This window comes from Corvus cornix, chromosome 20 (assembly GCF_000738735.6).
Source record: "Corvus cornix cornix isolate S_Up_H32 chromosome 20, ASM73873v5, whole genome shotgun sequence".
Classification (NCBI taxonomy): Eukaryota; Metazoa; Chordata; class Aves; order Passeriformes; family Corvidae; genus Corvus; species Corvus cornix.
Window position 1 is genome coordinate 915,546 of NC_046349.1, and position 24,624 is coordinate 940,169.

The 24,624-nt window shown below is 57.1% G+C and overlaps 2 protein-coding genes across 9 annotated transcripts in view; one reads left to right on the plus strand and one right to left on the minus strand.

Moving 5' to 3' along the window:
- Nucleotides 1–393: 393 nt before the first annotated feature.
- TGIF2 (TGFB induced factor homeobox 2) lies at nucleotides 394–7,599 on the plus strand. 3 transcript variants are annotated; one of them, XM_039563726.1, is made up of 3 exons: nucleotides 394–461; nucleotides 1,546–1,781; nucleotides 5,176–7,599. In XM_039563726.1, the coding sequence occupies exons 2-3, from the start codon at nucleotides 1,581–1,583 to the stop codon at nucleotides 6,109–6,111; spliced, it is 1,137 nt and encodes a 378-aa protein (XP_039419660.1). In that variant the 5' UTR covers nucleotides 394–461; nucleotides 1,546–1,580; the 3' UTR covers nucleotides 6,112–7,599. The 3 variants fall into 3 exon arrangements, with proteins under 3 accessions (XP_039419660.1, XP_039419659.1, XP_039419661.1); XM_039563725.1 differs by lacking the exon at nucleotides 394–461 and adding an exon at nucleotides 544–738; XM_039563727.1 differs by lacking the exons at nucleotides 394–461; nucleotides 1,546–1,781 and adding an exon at nucleotides 1,801–2,316.
- A 2,728-nt stretch (nucleotides 7,600–10,327) lies between these two features.
- Nucleotides 10,328–24,624, minus strand: part of DLGAP4 (DLG associated protein 4) — a 148,852-nt gene continuing 134,555 nt past the window's right edge. For 5 of the 6 annotated variants that reach the window (XM_039563739.1, XM_039563737.1, XM_039563736.1 and 2 more), the window contains 6 exons: nucleotides 18,471–18,832; nucleotides 17,056–17,147; nucleotides 16,214–16,623; nucleotides 14,356–14,447; nucleotides 13,068–13,220; nucleotides 10,328–11,980 (listed from right to left, as the gene is read on the minus strand). In XM_039563739.1, the coding sequence (XP_039419673.1) occupies nucleotides 11,765–11,980; nucleotides 13,068–13,220; nucleotides 14,356–14,447; nucleotides 16,214–16,623; nucleotides 17,056–17,147; nucleotides 18,471–18,832 (1,325 nt within the window). In that variant the 3' untranslated portion in view covers nucleotides 10,328–11,764. Of the gene's footprint in view, nucleotides 11,981–13,067; nucleotides 13,221–14,355; nucleotides 14,448–16,213; nucleotides 16,624–17,055; nucleotides 17,148–18,470; nucleotides 18,833–24,624 lie in introns of those variants that run through there. The other variant, XM_010413168.4, reaches the window with a different exon arrangement.

Below are 24,624 nucleotides of genomic sequence, written 5' to 3' on the forward strand. Positions count from 1 at the left end.
CCTGTCTGAAGGCCTGTCCCTGTCCCCTGCCCACAGACACCAGTAACCCCTGGGGCTCAGCTACAGGATTCAACCAGGGGGAAGGAACTTGTGCAGTGCCCTGTGGGGCACCCCGGCATGGATGCCCCTGGGTGGGAGTCCCAAGGTTGGTGTCCCCGGGTGGGTGTCCCCAGGTGAGCATCCCTGGATGGGTGTCCCTGGGCGTGTGTCTCCCGTGGGTGTCCCTGGTGGGTGTCCCTGCGGGGAATGTGCCCAGGTGGGTGTCCCCGGGACTGGTTGTCCCCATGTGGGTGCCCGTGGGTGGGTGTCCCCGAGGGTGCCCCTGTGCGGGTGCAGCTCGCGGGGGGGGTTCCGCGGGGCCGGGCGGGTGCGGGGGCTCCGGGGCTCCCCCTGTCCCTGCTCCCTCCCGCCGGGGGCCGTGTCCGGGAGCGGGGCCGAGCCCGGGGGTGCGCCGGCGCCAGGTACCGGCCGGGACTCCGCGGGGCGGGGGGGCCCCGGTGCCCGGTGACAGCCGGGGGGGCGGGCCGGGGCCGGGGCCGGGGGCGGGGGGCCCGGCGAGTTCCTGCCTCCTCGGGAACAAAGGGAACTCTGTCTCGGCATCTGTCACCGCCGCCCACCCAAAACTTTCCGCCGCGCCCGGCTGCCCGCCCGCCGCCGCGGGACGGCCCCGCACCGGCCCCGGCACCGAGACCCCGGCGTGGCCCATGCGAGCGCCCAGGCGGCGGCGGCGGCCCGGGGGTGAGCGCAAAGATGGATCCCGGGGGGCGCGGGGGAGCCTTTGTGCGGGACGGAGCGGCCGGGCCGCGCCAGCGCCGCCCGAAGTTTGCGGGAGCCGCGGGCGGGGGTCCCGCCCGCCCCCGCTGCAGCTCGGAGTTACGGCGGAGTTTGCCCGGCCGGGGATAACTCGGGGCCGGCGGCGGAGTGCGGGGCCGGGGCCGCTCTCCGGCCCCTCTCTCCCCGGCCGCCCGGGGCCCGCGGCTGCCGCTGCCCCGCTTTGTGTCGGCGGCCCCGGCCCCTCGCTGCCTGTTGCGGCCGGAGGGGCCACGGGCCCGGCCCGCACCGCCCCGCACCGCCGGGCCCCGGCCCGCACCGCCGAGCCGAGCCCCCGGCCCGTGACAGCCGCCCCCGCCTCCATCCCCGCCGCACAATGACCCCGCGTGGTTCCTCTCCCACTCTCCAGCTCCGGCCTCTTTCTCCTGCTGAGATTGTTTTTGTTTTTAACTTCCCCTCCTCCCAACCCACCCCATGCTTGATTTTTTTTTTTTTCCCCCCTTTCCCGCTGCGGTGCCCCCCGAGCCCCGAGTGCCCCCGAGCCCCGTGCCGTGCGCTGGGCTCCTCCGCACCCCGGGGCTCTGTTTGCTGCCCCTGTTGTCCCGCCGGTGCCGGTTGTTTTGTGTCTCCCCGGGGGTCTCTGCCTCTGGATTCCCCCGGCCGGGCCCAGAGGGGGTGAGACCCCCGCTGGAGGCGGGGGGAGGTCGGTGGGAGGCCCCTTCCCCTCCCCCGACCGGACACCGCCTGATGCTCCCTTCGGTTCCCCCTCTCCAGGATTCGGCCAGGAGGGTCCCGCGGGCAGCTCCACCATGTCGGACAGTGAGCCGGGGGACGAGGACGGCGCCACATCCCCCGACCCCTCGCAGTGCAAGAGGAAGAGAAGGGGCAACCTCCCCAAGGAGTCGGTGAAGATCCTGCGGGACTGGCTGTACGAGCACCGCTTCAACGCCTACCCCTCGGAGCAGGAGAAGCTCAGCCTCTCGGGGCAGACCAGCCTCTCCGTGCTGCAGGTAGGAGCCAGCCCCCAGCCGCTGGGGACACCGCTGGGGACACTGCCACGCTGTGTGGGACAGGAGAACCCCACTGAGGATCCCAAAGGACTGGGCAGGCTGGGATCATTTGCCACTGAAGGGCACTGAGGAGGCGAGGGAAGGGATGTTGGGGGAGGAAAGGCACCTGTGTGAAGGGGGGTCTCTTTGGGGAGCCGTCTGAGCCCTGGGGACCAGCTCTGCTGGAGCAGAGCATTCTGGCCAGCCAGAAGGTGGAGGGACTGGAGTGGGAGCAGGCTGAATACCCTGTTGTCAGTAAAAGCTGCACAGGTGGGAGGGTTTTGGGAGATGCTACTTTATCCTGTTCCCCTGAACACCCCCAGCAGAGGCCAGGATGACCACCCCCTGCACACAGAGCTGGGCAGAGGACAGCCCTGGGGCTGGGCAGGGCCAGGAGTTAGACTTGATGATCTTTGTGGATCCCTTCCAGCTCAGGATCTTCTGTGATTTTAACCAGAAGGCAGAGGCCGGGCTGGGCTTTGAGCCTTGTAGGCTGGTAAGTGCTGGCTGGCCCCTGGTCCCAGTTACACCAGCTGCATTAAGGGGAGCCCAGCTGGGGACTCCTGTCCAGGAGTCTCCCTGTCCTGCTGCTGGCTGTGGGCTGATGTTCTCCATGTGGCACCATGGCACAGGAGCCCTGGGCAGCAGGGGGGATGAGCAGCGCTCGTCCTTCCCGCGCTGGCGCGCTCCCTGCCTGTGCTCAGGGTGTCTGGAAGGGCCTGCCTGTCGCTGCTGTCCCTGTGCTCCCTGCACAGGCCTGGTGCCCCGGGCCCCATCCCCCTCTCCCAGCCTGACAGGGTGTGGGCTTCCCTCTGTTCTCTGGTTCCGGGGTGCAGTGGGGTGCAGGGCAGTGGGTTTGCTCCTCTCCTGGAGCTTCCTCTGTACCTCTCGCTCCTGTCCCTGTGGCTCAGCACAGTCCTGGCCAGCTGTCCCAGCCCAGACACCGAGTGTGGACAGGGGCTGTCTGCTTCCCCTCTTCCTGGCCAGCAAGGCAAACCTGCTCTTCCATTGTAATGTGTTTCTGGAAGTGTTGGCTGTGCCACAGGTGTGTGTCCAGCAGCTGCTCCTGGACAGGCTGGAGCTCCTGGACAGGCTAAAGGCTGAGTGTCAGGGTAGCAGCGATGGGCTTGGGGCTGTGGGAACTGGACTTGTCCTGGCCCAGGTTGGCATGACAGTGCCTGGCACACAGGGGTTGCCCAAGGGCTCTGGTGGGACTGGCAGGTGCCCGGCTGTCAGTGCCCTGGGCCCCATGGGACGCGGGAGGAGGCTGGCACATGGGTGGGCTTGTGTTGAGGTGTGGCCTTGCTGTGTGCCAGCTGTTGTTTGCTCCAGGTGACCCCCACAGCCAGTGTGTGGCCCCTGTTCCCCCCAGGCAGGGCGTCCCAGCCCAATGGGTGGCATTTCCCAGTGCCATCCGAGACTGGGATTTCTGCCAGTCTGAAGGGATGCTGCAGGAATCCATGGGGATGCTCCCTCTGCCTGTTGGGGTGGAGGAATGGGACACTCCATGGTGTGGCCGTGGGTTTCAGTCTGTGGTGCTGATCTGACCCCTCCAAAAAGCCTCTGGAATGCAGGGCTCTGCCACAGCCACTGGCCAACCCCCCCCAGTTGTTTCTCTGTGCACCCCCCTGCCCGCTCCAGTGGCCTGGGGAGCTGGAGCCGGGCACTGGCAGCCAGGGAGCAGGGAGAGTGGGAAGCCATGTGCCTCCCTTGCAGAAATTCCAGAGCTAAGGAAGCGGCACCTGCTCCCACTGAGGCTTCCCGAACAGCAGCAGCTCTCCAAGCCAGTGCCCTGCTGCAGGATGGATGGGCTTTTCCTCCCTGTGAGGGGATGCTGCCCCCGCAGTGCTGGGGGGACAGATGCTGCCCAAAGGGACAGAGTGGGGTGTGCTGGTGGGGGGGAAGGGATGGCCCTGATTAAAAATCAATGAACTGCTTCAGAGGCAGAGCATGTCCCAGCTCTGTGACAGTGCCTGCTGTCACAGGGGCTGCGTGTGCCCGTCTCCGTGCCGTGTTCTCCAGTGGGAAGTGAATGCTGGAAGGAGCATGGTGGTGGGGACAGGCAGGATTTTGGGGGGTTCTCAGCACTGAGGAGTTGGGCTTTTTGTTGGGAGTCCATCTCTCTGGTTGGGGATCACAGTGGTGGATGGCCGTGGGATCACAGGATCATGTCAAGGGGGCCCAGCTGAGGCTTGCAAGGGAGGGGGTTTGGAACAGAAAAGGGAGTAAGACTGGTGTATTTGAGGGTTTTAATGCCAAATATTGTCTTAAAGACAAAAAAACGACAACTGACATCTTGCTGTGATTGAAGTTGTGGCAAGTTCTCTCTCCCTGGGGGAAATATTTTCCATAGCTGTTGATTTAGGAAAGATCAGGCATTTTTTCCCCCCTGATTTATTCTCTTCTAATTGTTTTCTAGGAAGACGGGACTTATTTTAATATAGCATTTTATATAAAGATGCTGAAACAATCCATGGCCAAGGCTCAATAATGGCAAAGGACTGCCAGACGTGCAGCCTCTGTGCTGTGCAGATGTTTCGGGGAGCCTTTAGCGTGAGCTGTGACCCAGCTCATGGGCAGAGGCACGGGGAGGTGTCTGTGCTACCCTGTTCCCAGCCCTGTTAGGGGCTGAGGGGCTGCAGCTCCATCACCTGATGGTTTCTAGGTTTCTAGGGTTTTCCATCCATGCTGCTCTCCTGCCATCCATCTGCTCTGGCAGCCTCAGTGCTCCCATTCGGGTTGGCACCGGCAGCAGCGTGGAAACAGGGCTGAGCCCTAGGATGGGTCACCTGGAGAAGGAAAAACTGTCCCGAGCCTGGGGACCTGCAGGATGGGCTCCGAGCTGGCTGTATGCAATGCCACGGCCTCTGGCTGGGGAATGGCAGGAGCTGTGCTGTACCCGCCTGCAGCTGGGACCTTGGGGCTGCACTGGGGGACAGCACTGAGCCCCTCCTTCCCTGGGGGCAGCTCTGCTCAGGAGCCACCGCAGCTCCCGGGGCTCCGGGCAGTGGTGCTCTGGCTCGGGGGCGGCTTGGCCCAGCAGCCCAGGCTGTGCCCGTTCCTGTGCTGCGATGGAGAGCGGGAGCTGTGGGGCGCAGTCCCGCAGCAGGGCTGCCAGGGCGGGGGGTAGCCGGGACAGCGCGCAGGGAGGAAGGGGCTGCCCCGGGCAGGCGGTGCCAGGCAGGAAGCAGCCGGTGTTGGGGTTTCCGTGGGTGCCAGCACTAGTTGTGCCCCTCTGGAGCCCCACGGGAAGGAGGTGCAGGGCTGAGGGGGGACCTGTGGTAGTCGGGGTGTGTGGGAGCTGCTGCCGGTTCGCTCTGGGGCTGCAGCCCCCGCTGACCCTCTCTCCTCGCAGATCTGCAACTGGTTCATCAACGCGCGGCGGCGGCTGCTCCCCGACATGCTGCGCAAGGACGGCAAGGACCCCAACCAGTTCACCATCTCCCGCCGCGGGGGCAAGGCCGGCGACGTGGCCGTGCCGCGGGGCGCCGCCGCCGGCTCCGGGCTGCTCGTGGTGCCGCCCGTGGCGGCCGCGGGCTCCTCCAAGGTGCTGTCGGTGCCGGTGTGCCCGCAGGTACTGTGCCACCCGGCGCTGGCCGTGGTGAGCGCCCACAGCCCCGAGTGGGAGAAGCCCCCCGGGCCCGAGGCCGTGCCCAGGGCGGGCGCGGGGCCCGGCGGCAGCACCCTGACCCTGCTGGCGCGGGCCGAGGCGGGCAGCCCCACGCCCGGACTCTTCAACACGCCGCCCCCGACGCCCCCCGAGCTCTTCGGGGACGACTTCAGCAGCTTCCAGCTGCTGGTGGAGGTGGCCCTGCAGAAGGCGGCCGAGCTGGAGCGGCAGCGGCAGGGGGGCAGCTGCCCCTGGCGCCGCACACCGAGCCCCCCGGAGCCTCCAAATAACGCCGGGCCGGGTCCCGCAGTGCCCTTCCCCGGGGGGGGCCCGACCCTCCCGGCCTCTGCCTCACCCCCATCCCTCCCGGCGGCTCCGGTCTCTCTCGGCAGCCAAGGCGGCAGAGGAAGGGCCGGCCCGGCCCGCCACCCTCCTGCCGGGAGATGCCCTGGCTGCCGAGGACGCTGCCCCGGCTGTGCCCGGGACCGTCGTGACCGGAGCTCGGCGCTGGCCGGAGCGGGCACTGGAGCTCCCCTGGAAAACCTGCTGATCTCTTCCTCTCCTGCGAACAAGGCTCCAGCCAGCGCCGTTTCCTCAGGGAGACAGAGAGAACCTGTTTTTTTAACGCTGGCGTCTATTTTAAGGACTGTGGACGACGAGCTTTGTCTCCCAAATCTCTGATCTCTTCTCCCTTTTCCCCCCCGCCCCCCCTTTTGTTTTTGGGGGGCCTTTCTGTTTCCCGGTGCTGGCCAGGGGCCCTACCTTGCCCAGGGAAGGGCAAAGGACAGATGAACTGGAAAACATGGAGTCTGTGGCATTTTATCATGGAAAAAATAGAACCCTCCTCTTCCTTTTTAGGTTGTTCTGGATGCTGCCAGTAGAAATCTCTATGGTGCTGTTTAGAAAGTTTTTTGTTGAAACATTTTCCCTTTAATTGTGATTTGTTACATGATTATTACATTTTATTTTCTGTTTTCTTTCTTTCTTTCTTTCTTTTTTTTTTTTTTTTTTTTAATCTATAAGCATTTCTACAACTTCCCCACGTTCCCCTCGAATTCATGCTGAATGTGTGCATGCTGTGCCCAGAGCAGTGAGCGCGTGGCCAAGCCTGGGCACAGCTGAGACTGTGAATTTTGTACCCAACTTCCTTTCTTTTTTTTTTCCTTTTTTTTTTTTTCCATAAAACCTTTGGAAAGAGGCGTGGTGCGGGCACGGCCATGTGCGTCCTGCAAGTGCAGCCGGGGGTTCCTGGGAAGCAGCGGTGGGAAGGCGCAGGATGGAGCTGTTGCTCCGGTCCCGTACCTCCCCGCCGCTCGCCAGTGCAGTGCTGGGGACCTCTAGTGACAAACTGGTGTGTGCTGGGAGCCGGGCCCGGGCGGGTCGGGGGCTCTGCGGCAGTATTTGGGCTCCTGGCTGGGCGTCGCTCGCTGTCCCTGGGTGCGGTGCCGCGGTCAGGCACTGCTGTGCCCTGGGGGGTGTCAGGTAATGACCGTGCCCTGCCCGAGGAACACCAATCCCGTGGGTAATTAGCCAGATGAGTTGATGACCAGAGGGGGTAAAGCTGCAGGACCGGGAGCTCTGCGACGCTGGGGGAGAGCACTGGAGGCAATGGGGCTAGAAGGGAAAAGCACTGATTTGGGGGACTGCTGTGTTCCCACCCCCCATTTCTTCAGAGGGAAGGTGCAGGGGAGAGGGTGCCGTGGGAAGGCTTCCCAGTAGTGTCACCTTGGCAGGTGCCCTGCGCAGTGCTGGGCCAGCTGGGGTGGGTGCTCCTCATGTGCCTGTGACCAGCCCCTCTCTCACGCCCACTTCCATTTCTGTGTCCAGCCTTCTCCCTTTGACACCTTTCCAGGGAAAGTCCTGAATTTTGGGACTCCCTCTTTCACCTTGGCAGCCCCCCGCAGCTCTGTCCCTTGCCCTAGGGGAGGGAGAGGCTTTTTGGTCTCCTGCTCTGGTCTCGCCCCAGTCAAACCAAAGTGGTTTCCTTCCCCCAGAGCTGTGCCTGCGCCAGGGGCTGGTGCTCCTGCCCTGGGATGGACCAGAGAGTGGGGAGGGCAGGAGTTATTGGAATTAAATTTATGGAGAAATAACAAACTACTGTAAATATCTTTTTGTTTTTTCTATTGTCAAATAAAAGGTTTTTTTAGTTTTGTTGGTTTTTTTAAAATATGAGCTGTGTGCCAGAGTGAACTGTGTCATTTGTGGGTGCCTCACTTGATTCTCCACCACCAGGAGAAACTCCTGGGCCACCCTGGAATAGCACCTGGGTGTCCCCCACTCTCCATGGGCTGCTGGGGCTTTGTGCTTGTGGTGAGAGATGTGGGATAGGGCACGTTCCCAGGGGAGTGGGGGGCTGGAGCCAGGGCAGGGTCTGCCAGCCCAGCTCGGGGGTCTGCTCTGTGCCAGGGGGTCGCAGCTGGGGACACCACAGCTCTGCTGCCCCTTCTGCAGCCCCAGACAGCACTTCAGGGCTCCCGAGCTGCACAGAGGGGCCAATGCCCCTTCGGACCCCCAGGCAGGTCGAGCAGAACCTCGGGGAGCTGCTCCCCCCACCAGAGGCCCGCGGCTCCCGGGGGCTCAGGACACGGGGCCGGTGGGCGGTGTGAGGGCACAGGGGTCATGCGGGGGAGGCACCGCTCTGACCCCCCCACACCCACCTCCATCGCCTCCCAGGGCACCAGCGGGGACTGGTGGTGCTGGGAGGGGTCCTCCAGTGGGACCCCCGGCCCTGTCCCAGCCCTGCAGCCCCCCAGGCCCTGGGCTCTGGCCTGGGCACACGGAACAGCCTCATTAATGTGACACTCTCCTGTGTCCCAGAGCGGTTTGGGCTGGAAGCACTTGGGCCCAGCCCCCTGTCAGGGGCAGAGACACCTTCCAATGTCCCAGGCTGCTCCCAGCCCCAATGTCCAGCCTGGCCTTGGACACTGCCAGGGATCCACGGGCAGCCACAGCTGCTCTGGGCACCCTGTGCCAAGGCCTGCCCACCCTCACAGGGAACAATTCCTTCCCAATATCCCATGTGTGTCCTTGATCTCTGTTAATGTGAAGCCATTCCCCCTTGCTGTGTCACTCCAGTCCCTTGTCCAAAGTCCCTCTCCAGCTCTCCTGGAGCCCCTTGAGGCCCCGGAAGGGGCTCTGAGGTCTCTCCGGAGCGTTCCCCTCTCCACGTTGAACATTCCCAGCTCTCCCAGCCTTTCATGCTTCCCACGCCACTGCCGACCCTGCCCCCAAAATCCGCACGAGTGGGTGGGTGAGGCTCCGGGACGCCTCCGGGGCAGCTGCCGCCCATCGCTGGGGCGGGTCCGGGCTGTGCCCAGAAAAGGGCAAGGAGCGGGGAGCGCTGCGCATCCCGAGGGACCCCGAGCCCCCGGGCCCCACCCCCGCCTGGTCCTGCCGGGAGCTGCGTCCGGGCCGGCCCCGGGGCCAGCCGCTGCCCCGCCCAGTGGGGGGATGCCCGGGCAGAGGGAGCCGGGCCGGGGGCCGCGGGGATTCCCGCGGGAAGCCCCGGAAGGAGCCGGGAGCGGCTCCTGGCGCTGGGAGAGCGCGGGGCTGTAGCGCCCGGCCGAGACGAGGACACCTGGACCCCGGACACGGACACAGGACGGGGCCAGGGACCGGGATACGGGATACAGGATACGGGACCCCGGCCCGGGCCAGGGACACCGCGCACGGCCGCGGGCACCGACCCGCCGGGAGCCGGGATTGGGGCGAGCGGAGGCCACGCCCACCACCGACACAAGCCCCGCCCCCTCCCCGCAGCCTCACGCCCATTCGCCGCAGCGGCACGCACTGTGCTGTGATTGGCTGACAGGGCCATCCCGGAAGTGCTTTGATACACGGCCTCACCCCCTGTATCCACTGGGGGCGGCCATTTTGTTTCACCCGCCATCTTATGGCAGGGCGCAGCCATTTTGTTAAACGTCATGCCGCTCTGTGATTGGCTGACAGCCATCTCGTGACACCACCATCCCCACATGATCTCAGGCAGCCCCGTGATTGGCTGCCCGCGTCCTTGGGGCTCAGAATGAACAGGTGGATACAAGGTACGGAGATGAAATTATTCATAAATGTGTTTGTGTTAAATATCTGTAACAAGTACTTCTCGGATTTATAAAAGGTGTGTTTAAATATTTCTAACACATTTTTCTATGTGTGTTACACGTATTTATATGTATATGCATGTAGAATATGTAACTCCACCTCTATGTGTGTATGTATTTTAATATATGTAGGAAAATTTGAAATACTGTATTAATTATAAGATATAAGCAATATTAATTAATCTTTACAGCTTTGTAAATTCACTTACATGTTAAAATATATGCACATATATGTACAGAGAACATAAACATTACGGGCAGGCCCAGCCCAGGGCAGCAAGGATCGTTCCACAGCTCCGTAAGCAGCAGCTGGGAGGAGTAAATAATAAAAACAATAAGTTAACTCTCACCTTTCCTTGGTGTCCCCCCTTTCTCTGCCAGAGATCCCTAAAGCTGCATCTTTACAATCCGCCCCAAAACCCGACAGTGCAGCCCTGCAGTGTCTCTGCCCCCACGGAGCCTTGAGGTTTGGGAAAGGCCTCCAAGGGGAGCCCGGGCTGCTGCCAAACCCCAACAGGCCCCAGGTGCCACCTGCACAGACCTTGCCAAAGCCTCCAGGGCCAGGGACTCCACCCCTGCCCTGGGCAGCCCTGGCCCCCTTTCCCATGCAGGACTTTCCCCCAGTATTGAACCAGAGGCTGTTTTTCCTTGGCCCCTGGGAGCAGAGCCTGACCCCAACCTCCAGCCCCGTTTGAATCCCAGCACAGCTGAGCTTTGGGAATTCTATGGTTGGGGGCAGAGACCTCTGAGAGCGGCTTCATGGACAGCCCCAGACAGCACACAATGGGCAGCAGGCATCATTCAGGATTTCACTTTTATTTATTTTTTGCCTTCTGGATCACCAACACTCTCACTGAAACCTCTGGGATTCCACCTCCACCCCCATGACAGTAGCACACAATCTCCCAACTTGTTCAAACATGTGAAGAGGAAAAAAAAAAAAAAATCCCCAGCGAGATCCCTCAGGATGGGACAAAAACCTTCAGTGTGAGAGGGTGGCAAAGAATCAGGGGGGTGGCAGCTCTGGCTCCAAGGAGCCAGACTGGAAAGGAGACCTACAAAGGGGAAAAAAAAAAATGGGCTAAAAAATATTTAGCAATCCTTCCTCTACCCAGAGAGCAGGGAGATAAGGAAAAAATAGTCATCTGCTTACACACAGGGTATATATTTTTACACACACTTGGACACACATCTAGATATAGTACATGTAAAAATATATGCTATACATCTGCCCACCCCCGCGGCGGCGTGGGCAGGATCCGTGTGTAGGAATTACTATACAGGTACTACTAAGTGTATATGTGCATATGTACACCCCCTCCTCCTGGACACGCTGAGCCCACAGCCGGGATGCTCCCGCAGCCCCCCGCTGCAGCAGCTCCTCTCTCCAGCAGCCATCCAAGGAAAATGGTGTTGGAAGGGGAAGAGGAGGGAAATCAAAGGGATGTGGCTCGTGCTCTGTGGTCCTTCAGCTCCGCTCCTGTGCCCGGAGCAGGGTCCGGCTCTCGGGATCCCCTGCGCCAGATTTATTGCACATTTTGCTTCTGGGCTGCATTTCAACCCCACATTCCACAGCCCCGGCGTCCTCTCCCTCCAACAAGCTGAGGATACGACCCCCTGTGCCCATCCTCCCCCACCCCAACATCCCCATCCCAAGAACACAAAGCCCAGGAAGGCTGCTGGCTGGAGAGGGCAGCAGGAATAACACACCACAGGTGTTCTCTGCGGGGACAGCAGGGTCCGGACACGGGAACCGAAGCCATGCAAAGGGTGGGAGAACGGGAGCTGGAGGAGGGAAAAAATAAAGGATGAGAAGGGCAGAACAGATCTGAGGAGGAGGAAGAACACAGCATGGCAAGTGCTCAAGGCTTCGTGTTTTCTTGTCCTCTTCTTGTAAACAAGCTAATAATTCTCATGAGATAGAACAAGTAAAAAGACTGAAGTTCCAAGTCGAGGGGCTGGAGTTCCCAGGAGTCTGTCCAGTCCATTCAGCAACACCACAGCCGGGGAGAAAACGAGGGGCATTTTTTCTTTTTCTTTTTTTAAATTTTTTTGTTTTTTTTTTTGTTAAAATCTTCATTACTTAAAGCTGAGAGAGAAAAAAGCCAACTCAGGAGCCCTTTTCAAGGATGGCTCATTGTCTCTAGACTGAATAAATCACACTAGTTTCGAGAGAACCTTTTTTTTTTTCCATTTAATGACTTATAAAAGCCGCGGGCTGGCCGTGGCCGGGCTCAGAGGCGGGTCTGGGCCTCGGGGACGTAGATCTCGATGCTGTCAGCGCTCTCGGTGGCCGAGTTCTGCCGCACGGACGCCGCGCGCTTGGCCGCCATCAGCCGCTTCCGCGCCTCCTGCCGCTGCTTGTCCGAGTCGGAGCCTTTGTCCCGGCTCAGCTGCGATTTGGACTTGGCCGGCTTCTTTGGCACTGGAGGGGGTGGTTTCTTCTCTTCCTTTAGGGAGACAGTAAGGAAAAACCCAGACCTGATATAAATGTGTGCAGCTGGGCGCCAGCTCGGCCCCGGCGGGGCCTTGCGGGAGGGGACTGGGATCATGTCGGGGAGAGCAGCTCTGGAGCAAGACACCCCTCAGCATCAGCTGCCCTGGTTTCTACAGTGAGCTGTTTGGCATTTCATGGAATCACAGAATGCCCTCAAATGGGAAAGGACCCACCAAAAGCATGGAATCACAGAATGGTCTGGGTTGGAAGATCATCCAGTTCCACCCCCTGCCATGGCAGGGACGCCTTCCACTAGACCCTGTCCAACCTGGCCTTGGACATTTCCTGGGATGGGCTGTGCACAATCCGGAGGTTGATGATCCACAGCCAGGATCATCAAGTCCAACCCCTGCACGGACACACCTGCAGGACGCCCTGTGCCTGGCAGCACTGTCCAAATGCTCCTGGAGCTCTGGCAGCCTCGGGGCTGGGACCATTCCCTGGGGAGCCTGGGCAGTGCCCAGCAGCCTCTGGGGGAAGAACCTTTTCCTCATCCCCAGCCTGACCCTCCCCTCCATGCAGCTTCCATGGTACAGGGCTCTTGTGGAGTGGCCTGGAGTTCACAGACTGACTGGTTCAGCTGCAGCTCAGAGCACAGCACAGGGAGTATGAAGACACAACTTAATGTGGAACTGCAAAATTTTAATCAGCCACCCTGTCCTGAGCCACAGTCCTCCCCTACCCTTATCTGCAGAGCCAGGACACCACCTCTCCTGCATTTCCCAAAGGTTCCAGTTGTTTTTTACATTACTTAGGCACCAGGGATAGTTAAACCCATCCACACAGTGCTGGGAACACTTGAGGCCCCTGCACCACTGCTCAGCACCCCAGGCTTCCTCCATCCAACACCTTTTCCCGTTGTACAAAACTGTTCCCACTATTACTCAAGAGGAATGGCCTTGGTGCCTTGCAAGGCTGTGAGGTGACAAGTGCAGGATGGCCAAAGCCCTTGAGAGCATCTGTTTGCAGACAAAACCAGACCTCAGATACCCCAAATGTGTGCAAGGTACTCAGGCCACTTCCCAGTGCTCCTCACTCACCTTTCTCTCCGGTGTCTCTGCCAATTGCCAGCTATTAGCTTTGAGGTGGTACAGCTCATCAAACTTCATGCTGATGTCTTCAATGGACAGCTGGAGGAGATCCCAAAATCCAGCCAAGTCCTGGGCTGTGGGTCTGGGATTGGCGTTAGGGTTCTAGAAGGGGAAGCGTTAAGAACACCCTTTCAGAAGGAACACACCCAGCAGAGCAGCGTGCACAGCACATTCACCCCTTTTACGCCTGCCTGCAAACAAACCCCGTGAGAACCCACAGGAGAAACCAGCCCTGAACATGGACACACAAAGCTGTCATTTACAGCCCACATTATTTCTGCCCAGCTCAGGAAGCAGGTCCTGACTGCACTTCTCTTACAGCAGAGTAATCCTGAACCAGACACTCAGTGCTGGCACTAACCCCACAGCAGGATCCAACAGCAGTGCCCAGCATGGGAATCAGAGCCACAACACTGGTTTCTGACACAGAGACCCTGATTTCAGGGTGGGAAATAATGGAAATGGACACCCAGCTGTGATACCTGGATCTGCAGCACTCCAAGGAGCCAAAGTGAGCTTTCATGAGAAAAATTATTTTGCTACATTTCCCCCCAAAACAACCTGAAAGCATCAGTACTTCTTGGGCTGGGTTGAAAAATTTTAAGTAGCTTAAATTTCTTCCAAGAACAGGATTTTCCCAGTTCCCAGACAGCTGAACCACCACTGCAGGCCCTGGAAAGCATGGGATCAGATCTGAGCAGCTCACACAAAGCTCTGCTGGTGCTGCTGCTCAGCTGGGATCAGCACTTTATCTCCTCCTGCTCCTCAAGTCTCTCCAAGATTATTTTGCATGTAAGGAACTCTAAGGAAGTTTGCAAAATCCATATTACCATGAAGCCTGAGGGGAAAATCAAACCACAGATTCCATCAATCCCCATTAGCCCAGGTCAGCGCCGAGCAAGGGCAAACCCCTGCACTCCCTTTCAGAGATCAATTCCCAGTGACCTGGGGACAGTGTCACCAGCCACACACGCAAAGGGAGCACGTTTGGTCAAGAGCAGACTTTTCAAACAGTCCCCCCTATTTGGTCCAAGCTCAGGGGTTTGCCTCAAAAAGCCCTTCAGAAGCAGGAGGCAGCTCTGTGCTAACCCAGCCCTCCCCCAGCCCGGCACTGCAGGCTGTGGCTGCACTGGCTTTGTTTTCACAGGGACAGCAGCCTGTTAACACCTCACCAAGTCCCTGGGGTGCTGTTGAGAGGCACCCTCTCAGAAACCAGGAAGAAGAGATCCAGACTCACCAAGTTTTGTTCACAGAGGCCGTGGAATTGCTGGAACTTCTGTGACATCAGTAACTGTGCACTGCCCACTGCACTCAGGACTTTTCCTAAGACTGTGGGGGACAAAAAAAAAAAAGAAAATAAAAAAACCTGAGTTGAACAGACCATTAAATGTAGCAATGAGCTCCAGCATTCCTGGAGCAGAGAAACACTCGAGTCATCAGAAAAGCAGTTTCAGAGATCCTCAAGGCGCTAACTGCTCTCAGGAACAAGATGTTTTGAAACCACATTTGTCTGCCATTGCTCCTTCTGGCAGGCCAAACACAGACCTGTCTGAGGACATTACAACATCCAAGTTGGCAGAGAGCTCCTTAAACTGCCCTCAGCCCCTCAGAGGAGCCACCAGCACCACCTCAGCAAGGTCTGCTGGCACTTGCTAGAGATTGCAGCCTGCTCTCCCAGCCCTGCACAAGGGCAAGGTGACACAGGGACCACTCTCCAGCCTCCCTGTACCAGCAGGGATGAACACACAGGCCAGGCCTTTTAACACCCAGGACTTCATGGTGCTCTTAACAGTTTTTCCAAGCAGCCTCCGGGCATGAGCATGTTCCTCTGCTCACTAGAGGAAATACAGTCTGGGCTTTTCCCTTCCAGAGGCAGGCTCAGAGCCCCACAGCCCACAGTGCCTGCAGCTGCATCACCAACAGGGACCACCTGAGTCCCATCCCTGCTCTGCTGCTGCCCCTGAGCCTGCTCGGAGCGTTGGGAGCTCTTGGTGGGACAAGTGCACCCTGGGCTCTCTCACCCACCAAGGCTGTGGTTCCACAAGCAAGCAGCTTGCTGCTGGCAGTCACAGCAACAATGCCATGCAGGTCTTGCTGTCTTTCCTTGCCACAGGTCAAGCCAGGCCAGCCCCAAGGCAGGGAGATCCCTGGCACAGCCTGTCCCCCTGGCAGCCAGGGCAGCACCTCAGGGAATCGGATTAGGGATTAGCTCCTGGAGCCCCAGCAGTGACAGTGAGCTAAAACTGAGCCTCACCTTTGTTTCACCTTTCTCAGGTTTTAAAAACATCAAGACCAGGCTCCACACAAAGATCCTGCCCTCTGCAGCCTCGTCACCCACTCCTGTCACTCTGTATTCACCAGAGGCACAACTCCCACTGCAAAAAGCTCAGGTTTTGCCAAGGCATTTGAAAATAAAAGAACAAGCCCAGCTGTTCCATAAAATCAACTGGCCTCATGTTCCCTGTTCCAGGCTTTTGGTGTATCCAGCACAAATTCAGTGAGGCTTTCCCATGTGAAGAAACCTCCTCTTTGCTATGAAGACAAGTTCATCAACTGAACTGAGCAAACAAGCTCCGAAGTCATGTTCCTTCTGCCCCACTGCCAGCTAAGCTTTCCCCTGCCTGTTTGAGAGTAATGGGTGAGGCAGGGAGAGATCCCACAGCCTCCCTGAAAGCTTTTTCCATTTAACCTTTTTTAAGATTAAATCCATTTAAGCTTTCAGCAGTTTTGAGTGGTCAGAAGCTGCACCATCCCCTGCACATCTTTTATGGTGCATCACAGCATTATTTCTTACTCCATTTGCTACAGGAAGTTTCATTACCCTTTCCAAGGAAAAATCATTCCTTGGCCCATCCTCATCTCCATGCTCTGGCTCTGTGGGCTGTCAGCAATTTCATAGAACCCCAGAATGGCTTGGGAGGGAAGGGACCTTAAAGCTCATCTCATCCCACGGGCAGGGACACCTTCCACTATCCCAGGCTGCTCCAAGCCCCGTCCAGCCTGGCCTTGGACACTGCCAGGGATATGGCAGCCACAATTTAACTGACCCAACTGCTTCTTGAGGGAGAAGCTGCCGGGCTGCTGCCCACACCCACCTTCCTCAGAGAGATTGTTCTCTTTGGTCTCCTGGTCCATCTGGCGGCACCAGCCCTCCAGGCGCTCGGTCTCCGCCTGCAGCAGCTTCAGGAACCAGAAGCCGTCCCGCCGGCAGGGCCCCGGCTGCGCCGGCTCCGACGGCGATGTGGAGGAGCTCTCGAGCCAGGGGTCAGGAGGAGGGAGAGAAGAAGGCTCCAGGGCTGGGTCGTTGTTTTCTCCATAGGAGAGGTTTCTCTTAATCTGTGAGGGCTTGGCTGGTTGCCTGGTGGAGGCATCAACACCAACAGAGTTGTTGTGCTGGGGGCACTCAGCGAGGCTTCTCTCAGATGATTTACAGCTGGAGTTATTGGGCTCCTGTGTGTCAGAGTCTGTGTCCTGTTTGGAGGACATGCTGCGAGAGTGGCTGTTTCTGGAGGGATCAAAAGCCATGGTTCAATAGCAGAGCTTGGCCTGGCTGGCCTCCCACACCAACAGCAAAATCCATGGCCACAGCAGAGCCTCTCCCTGCCCCTCCTCACACACAGACACACCACACACTCAGACAGACAGAATTATAAGGTTGCCTGCTTACTGCAGTCGGCCGTTCAGACGAGAGGGCTGACGCATGTCTATAATTACAGCTTGGAATTTTTTTATTTTTTATTTAATTTCAAGCTCCCATTGATTTGGCTGTTAGAGAACAAGTGCTTTTTGCAGTGGGTGTGTGCTGTGGAGGAAGAGCTCTCCGTGGGCCTCATTCAACACCACTCACTGGCACAAAGCAGGGAAGAAGGTCTAAGCACAAGTGGGGGAGGCACAATTTAAAATAAAAGGAAACTGCAGAAGCTTGCGTCTCACTTACCGCCACTCGTCCTCTACCTGTACCCCGATGGACTGGAATTTGGTGGCTGGTGGAGGAGGCTCCTCTTTTGCCACTGGCTGAAGGCAGTCAACCTTATTGAACAAAAAAAAATACAGACAAAAACAGACACGAGAACTTGCGGCTGGAATCCACGTTAGTCGACCAGGAGTGTGCACACACACAGAGCATGCTGACACCACACGGGAGGGCTGGCTAAGGACAGGCACGAGGCTACTGCTCAGCTCTGCTCCCACCTCAGGATCAGGGCTGTGTCCTGCCAGGCTGCTGCTGCTGCCACCACCTGTGCCAAGAGCCCTGGGCTCTGCATGGCTGGGGCTGTGTCCCTGCGCCTGTGGCATCCCAGAGAGTCAAGGACCACGGCATTCAAGGGAGGACAGCGAGGTGATTGAGATTGACAGCAAAGCCTCTCTCCCAGGGATTGACACCCTGGATAAGAGGGTTAGAAGATTTTAGGAATGATATCCAGGTGACTTAGGAACCAACTCAGAAAAGGAAAAGGAGACGAACGCAGTCAGCCTCTCCAGTGTTTCTCTCCCCTCACCGCCCTTTCAGGTGTTCTGTCCCACCAGCCGTGCAGAGAGGCCTTCACTGTCACCTGTCTGAACTGGCCTTGCTGTAAAGCTGATGGAGAACTTGTTCAGCACACACAGAGCAGCTCAAAGCTCAGATCCTGCCCTTGGAGCTGCCCAAGCTCCCGTCTGCTGGTAACCAGCACCTGGGACAGAACCAGAGCTCACAGCTACCTGTAATTGAGAAACCTGTCCCAGAGGAGAGCACAGCCCCAGAGGATGCAGTTTTGCTGACTGAAGTATGGATTTACACTAGTCACTGGTTCTCGTTTGACTGCGTAATCAACAGCTCATTTGCATCTGCTCCCACAGAGTTAAATGCTTCCAGCAAGGGAAGCACCAACCTGCTGGGAACACTGAGCAGCAAGGAATTGCTCCCTTCTGCCTGCAGCCCTGGGACCATTTGGCACTGCAGCAGCCCATCCCACGTGGACATCAAGCAGAAGGGCCTACCTCTCAGGGGAGGCTTGTCCCAAGAACCATGGTGGGCAAGGAGCAGACTGCTGGGAAGCAATACAGAGTACAGGGCACAGGCAGACTGGCAGCAAGAGGCCTCTTCAGAGGGACTCATCCAGTTAACATGGCCCCTCTGCTCTAGAAAACACTTCAAATTTGTACTAGAAGAACTCAGTCCTTTCTGGGCTGTTAAGGGAAAGTGCTGCTGTCTCTCACCCTGGAAGCACTGGCAGTTACTCTGACAAGGCAGTGAGTGGCTCTTGCTATTCTAAGTGAGCTCAGATGCACACCCGGTCACAGAAAAGGCACACGCTAAATGGATGGGGTAAGGACATTCCTTGGGACGAAGGAGAACAAACTATTCCATACTTGTATTCCTATAGACGATAGCTTTCTTTTGGGGATATTCTCCACTTTAGGCTCTTCGTTAGTCAGAGTCCCTTTGTCACTTTTCAAAGTTGCATTTTTCTGAGGTAACTCTGGGGTGTCTCTGGCCGGAGTCACGACGCTGCCCCTGGTCACGCTGGGTGTCCTGGTGCTGTCCAAGCTGTCTGAGGAATTGCTGAGCCCCGACTGGCTGGTGACCTCACTCTTGTGGTCCTGGCTGTCCAGGTAGGTGTCCTGCGCCGACTCAGTGCTGCTCTGCACAGTGACAGAGATGAACGGCTTGGACGTGGTCCGAGGTGGGACGGGAGGTGGAGTCTTTTTATATGCCACTAGGCATGATGAACCTGCAGGGACGGAGGGGGGAGAACGGAGAACGCAGGAGACAGGTTGGAGGGAAAGAGATACAGTGAAAGAGAGAGAAAAAGCAGGTCAGTCACGACATCCAAGAGGAGCCTCCAAGCAGCAGCTGGAGGCAGAGGTGCAGAACCAGCCCACAGGCAGCAGCTCACGCTGGGGACCCACACCAAAGCATAGGGAAAGCGAAGGCAGAGCCAGAGCTAGCTTGCAAAAGAAGTCAAAAGGAATACCATGATGCGTGGAAATCTGGAAATGGAGAAGAGGGATAGAAAAGCCTCCCAAGAATGCTACAGGGTTTGGCAGGTGTAAGCCTCCACAGTGGGGAAATATTCTTTGGCTAAACCCTATATTTTAGTGTCCTAGTACGGCCAAGTGTCTCAGCTCTTTGTCCCATCAGTTGACAAGTTTCAGTGTCTGGATCAGGGTGATGGTTTTTCCTACAAAAATGGAAAGAAGCCATAAAATGTGTTAGATGTTGATGGCAGGAACACACATTTGAAACCCCTGACAAGCCCAGCTGCTTCACACCAGGGCAAAAGACCCAGGAGTGGTGAGGCTGCTATTCTGTGGCCCCAGATCCAAGTGGCAGCGAGGCTGGAGATGTGTGCCCAGCAGACACAGAACACACGTATCCCACACCAACCAGGACAGCAGCCACAGCCCCAACCTGCTCCTGTCTCTGGCTGGACAGGATGGAAACCCCCCAGCGAAAATACATGGAAAATACAAGTAAAATCCATGTGGATCCTGCAGCAGCCGTGTGTTTAGGCTCTCAGATTTCCAAGGATATACAAGCCCCTGAGGCCACAGTACCTCTCCAGCTGCTGTCCAGCCAGGACAGGCTGCACTGGGCAGGGTGTGGCCAAACACACTGACCAGCCACCTTCCTATACACAACTGACCCCCTTTATCACCCTACCCCTGTGCTCTTGGTCCTCCTCAAGTCACCAGACTCCCTTTCTTATCCTACCTTTGGTTCCTCCCATTAAGTCCTGTGCAATCCCAAGCTGCTTTTCCCCTGCACATCCCAGCCCTTGCCAGCAGCCTCCTTAGTCCCAGAGAGCTGCAGTTACTCCCCATGTCACACCTGCCTCACCATTTCCAGTGGAGCCAGAGCCAGTCCCAAGCATCCCTGGGAGCCACGTTCCCTGTGGGGTAATCACAGAGCTGCCCCACGAGCCTTATTGACAGTATGTGGACATGCCTGCATTTACACATCCTACTATTTACCATATTAAGAGCTAAAGCTCCACTTCAAAGGAGGAAATAAAAGGGAGGAATTACAGAGGAGGAGATCTGTGTTTCCAGCAGCATTTTTGTGCCCAGAGATGCTGAGCAGCACCTGGCAGAGGAGAAGTGAGAGGCCTGTGCAGGGCTGCCAACCCAGCTGCCTCCAGCCTGGATGGGAGCTCAGAAAGCACCGAATGCATCCCAGTTCCCTCAGGCCACTGCACCAAGCCCAGCACAAACTGAGCAGTGTCCTGACGGCAGGAGAGCAGGACCCATCCCACCACCCGTCACTCTCTGACTCACATGGGTGAGGGGTGACCACAGTCCCCCTGCCAGAGCTGCCTGATGTGGAGCATCATCTCCAACAACAATTCCTCGGCCCAGTCTCACGGCCTGACTCACACAGCCCATCTCAATGGGGCAGTGTAGGAGCAGCCTGACCAGAGCCATGGCAGAGGCAGCCCTGGATCAGCTGTGTCTACCCCCCAAAACAACAGGTTACTCCTGTTCCTGCACCAGGGCTACAGCAGCCACTGGCCAGGGCAAGCCAGAGCCACCCCAGCTGGCAGAGGTGAAAGCATGTCACATGTCTCTTCACAGACAGTTAAATACCTCCCCATGGCCCCTGCTCTTCTCCAGGGACAGTGCTCAGGGTGTCCTGCTACCCACAGCCCCTGTGACACAGTCCTGCTTGGAGCTGGACTGGCCACAGCCCTTGGTGGCTTAGCTGGCACGGTCACCAGGAGCTCAGCCCAGCTCCCCAGCTGCTGTGGCCACCACCAGGGCTGGGACTGGAAAGGAAATCGATGGCTATTCTACATTGAACAGCCCAGCCACGCAAAACAAGGGGAGGGCACAGCAGCACAGAGAGTTTCTGGGGCAGATCAGTGGTGTCCAGAGTCAGTAAGCCAGACCCAAAGCCATTCTCCACTTACCAACAGACAGCACGGACACTGTGCTGCTCTGTTAAAGGGGAAAACCACAGTATCCCCCTGGCTTGTCCCTGGGAACCCTTTGTACCACCTGGCTGGGCTGAAGGGCAGCACAGGCTTTGCTGGAAGGGAAACACCCGGGACCGACAGAACACACCCCTGCTCATGTATCTGTGCTCAAAGGGCTGACCACCCAAAAGTAAGTCTAAGGCTCTAAGAAACATTGCAAATGACAAACACAAAGGGATCAGGAGCTTTGAAGAACTGGGGATGCATTAGTTAGTGCAATTGCAAATTAACCTCACTGAAGCCCTCTGCAAACATGAAACAGGACTTCTGACTGCCCAGAAAACTCAGAAACCACACCTTGCAAGGACAGGCTTCAAAAGCCACAGTCAGAGCAAGCCCACCCAGAACAGCCTGTCCTTGGCCCTCAACACAACGCTGAACTAAGCTTCAGTGCTTCCTGCATCTGTGGGAAACAAGAACACCCCAGTGTTTCCATAGGAGAATTGGCTCTGAGGCCAATCCCATCAGTGAGGAGCATTCCAGTAGCTGACTTACCCCTCCAAAGGGTTACAGCTCAGCAGGCATGGATCTGCTCGGGACTTGCTGAGGTCACACTATTTTAAAATCAGCTTGTGCTGCAATGTGGAATTACAGTTCCTGTGGGCACTGGAGCAGGACCTCACTCTGCAGGACCAGCAGCTCAGTTTGTTTGGGAACACCATCCCTGCTCCAAAAAGGTGTGGAACAACAGGAGAACACAGAAGTCATGCTTAAGCTTCCAGTTTTGCAGCACTAGGCTCTTCCTGCTCACACCATCTTCCACGGCTAATTTCAGCAAGCAGCTGGAATTCACAGCATGCTGTGGATGATTGATTTTGGGGAGGAGGATGTTTGTTTATAGTCTTTCTTCTGTAATTATTTTTAGAAAGCAGCACGTTTCCAAACTAGCACCTTGCACCTGCCCTCAGGGGCTTGGGCAATCCCTGGGCAGAGGAGCTGGTTGCAGAGCCTTACACTGGAGAGTCCCTCTGGACCCTCAAAAACCAGCTGGGCATGCTGGAATCCTCTCCCTCTCCTTACAGAGGTATTTGCTTCTTGGAAGACTAAAAGTAGAGTCGTAAGGGAATGTGAAATTCAGTCCCTGTTCCCATCCCACCAGGCTGGTACCTGCTCAGTACCTGGCAGCAGCACCAGGAGCACAGCCAAGGTATTTGGGCACCACAATTGCCCTCAAGTGTGTCTGGCCTGAAGTGCCAGTGTTCTGCTGCTATTGCTGATTCAATACAGCCTGGTGACATTTCCAATCATTCCAGGAACTTCAAAGACCTACTCAAATGATCCTTATTTTTGTTAAATCACCTCAAAGGCCCCCAGCCACGGTCAGCTGTGGAGGCAGGTTCCCCTGCCCTCAAACATCAGCAGGGCTGGCTGCTATCCCTGTCCTGCTCCATGCATCCCCCTTTCCCTATGGGAAGGGCTGGAAGAACGACCTCATTTCCTCACACATGAAGCAGAACGCTCTAAAATTATCTCTCCTACAAGACAAGCTCATTTGCCTTTTAAATAGAACAACCATAGAATCATCTTGCAGCAAATGGCATCAGTGGCATTATCCCCTCAGAGATTCCAGCTGCAGGGCTTTGGGCTGCCCTTTGCCACAGGGTCTCCTGGCTGGAAGGAGCTGCTTTGGGAGGCAGTTTCCAATAGCAAAGGGAACTGGAACAGCCACATTCCAAGCGACCTGACCTCTGATTTTCATCAGCTCGAGGAACACTTCAAGGTTGGAGCTGTAGTGAACTGCAGGATGTTTTATTTGTAGAGAGTCCAAGTGAAAGTGAGCCCCAGTGACAATCTGCACTGAAGACAATCCGGACACACGGATTTTATGGTTCACAACTATTACTGTCCCTGTCTGGCTCTGTGGGGTCACATGCATACACACACAGATGCACGGCTAGCTTCAGTATAAAGCCACTGACAAAGAGGCAGGAAAGCTCCTTGCGTGCATTCCAACAGGAGCATTTATTGCTTCCACACTATTGAAGGCTGCAGAGGCAAATACCAACATGATCCCAAACCCCCCAGTTTTATCCAGGGGCGGGGAAAAGGCAGGACCAGGGAACGGGGACCAATGGAGAACTCTGGGGGAGTGATGAGGGGTAGAGGCTGACAGCCAACCGGGGAATCCAAATTGGGGTAGATTAACATAACAGAACAATGCATCCCGGGAGAAGCCTTTCTGGTCACCCTAACATGAAGTGGTTCTTGTGGTACTAGGGACTTGTCTTACTGAAAACTCTCTGTCCCTTGTAATGTGTGTTCACCGGCCACCACACACAACAATCACTTCAGACCTGATTTTTCTGCACACTGAAGGTCAAGATACCTGCACCAGTTAGAGGCACTGCGAGAAATCTACCCAAATTTTGTTAGTCAACAGGAAAATCATACAAGTCAGAAATCATAGAGGCTTGGGTTGGAGGGACCTTAAAGACCATCTTTTTCCATCCCCTGCCCTGGGCAGGGACACCTTCCATTATCTCAGGGTACTCCAAGCCCCATCCAACCTGACCTTGGGCACTTCCAGGGATCCAGGGGCAGCCACAGCTGCTCTGGGCACCCTGTGCCAGGGCCTCCCCACCGTCACAGGGGTGATTTTTTTCCTAATCTAAATCTCTCCTCTTTAAAACAATTTCTGCTTGTCCTATCACTATCTGCCCATGTGAAAAATCACATGGCTCCCATATATTTCCATCTAGACATGATGGGAAATGCCTGTGAAGATGCCACCTCTTGCTCTGACAGAATGACTGTCTTTAGAGTGCTGGAGGAGATTTAAAAGATGTTTTATAGTGGTTAAACAAAACTCCTGGAAAGCAAAGTCAAGTGACTGCATTTGTTCAGAGAGGCAGTTTATGGAAATGCTATAAATACCTCCTGCCTCAGTGCCTTGCCTTTGTAAATCTCAGTAGCACTGATCTTTGAAAAACTAAAAATCTCACCTTGGTACTACACAGAGGTAACAGACACCTGATGGTAACCACGAGTGGGCTGTGGGAGCCAGGGAAGGACCGTGGGCTCTCCTGTGAGTCCTCACTCCAAGCTGCAGGGTGACCCCAGGAGCAGCAGCATCCTGGCACAAGCAGCTCCCCAGAGCACAGCCCAAACCATGTGCCACCTCTGTGGTGGTGCCCACAGAGCCTGCAGAGTGCCCAGCCCAGCAGAGCCCTTTAACTCTCAGATGATCCCAAGAACACCATGAACACTTCACCAGCTGTTTCTGCTTGTCACAGAGCCTGTACACCAGCCAGGCTGTGCTTGTGAGTCAGGGGACGGAGAATTCCCCAGCAGCTCCTCCCAGGCAGCAGCACCAGGGAAGAGCCCTCTCACCTCTTGTGACAGCCCTGCATAAACCCAGCCTGGACACCCAAAGCACCTTGAGTACTTCTCGAGGAGGTCAGAGGAGAAATTCAACATTCCCCTTCTTATTGCCCTACCCATCCTCAGCTTTCATCCCCAGCACGGCTCAGGCAGAGCAGCAGTGCTTGGGTATGGCTGGAGTGGCAGCTGGGACAAGGGGACCACTGCAGGCTTGTCACTTGTCCCAC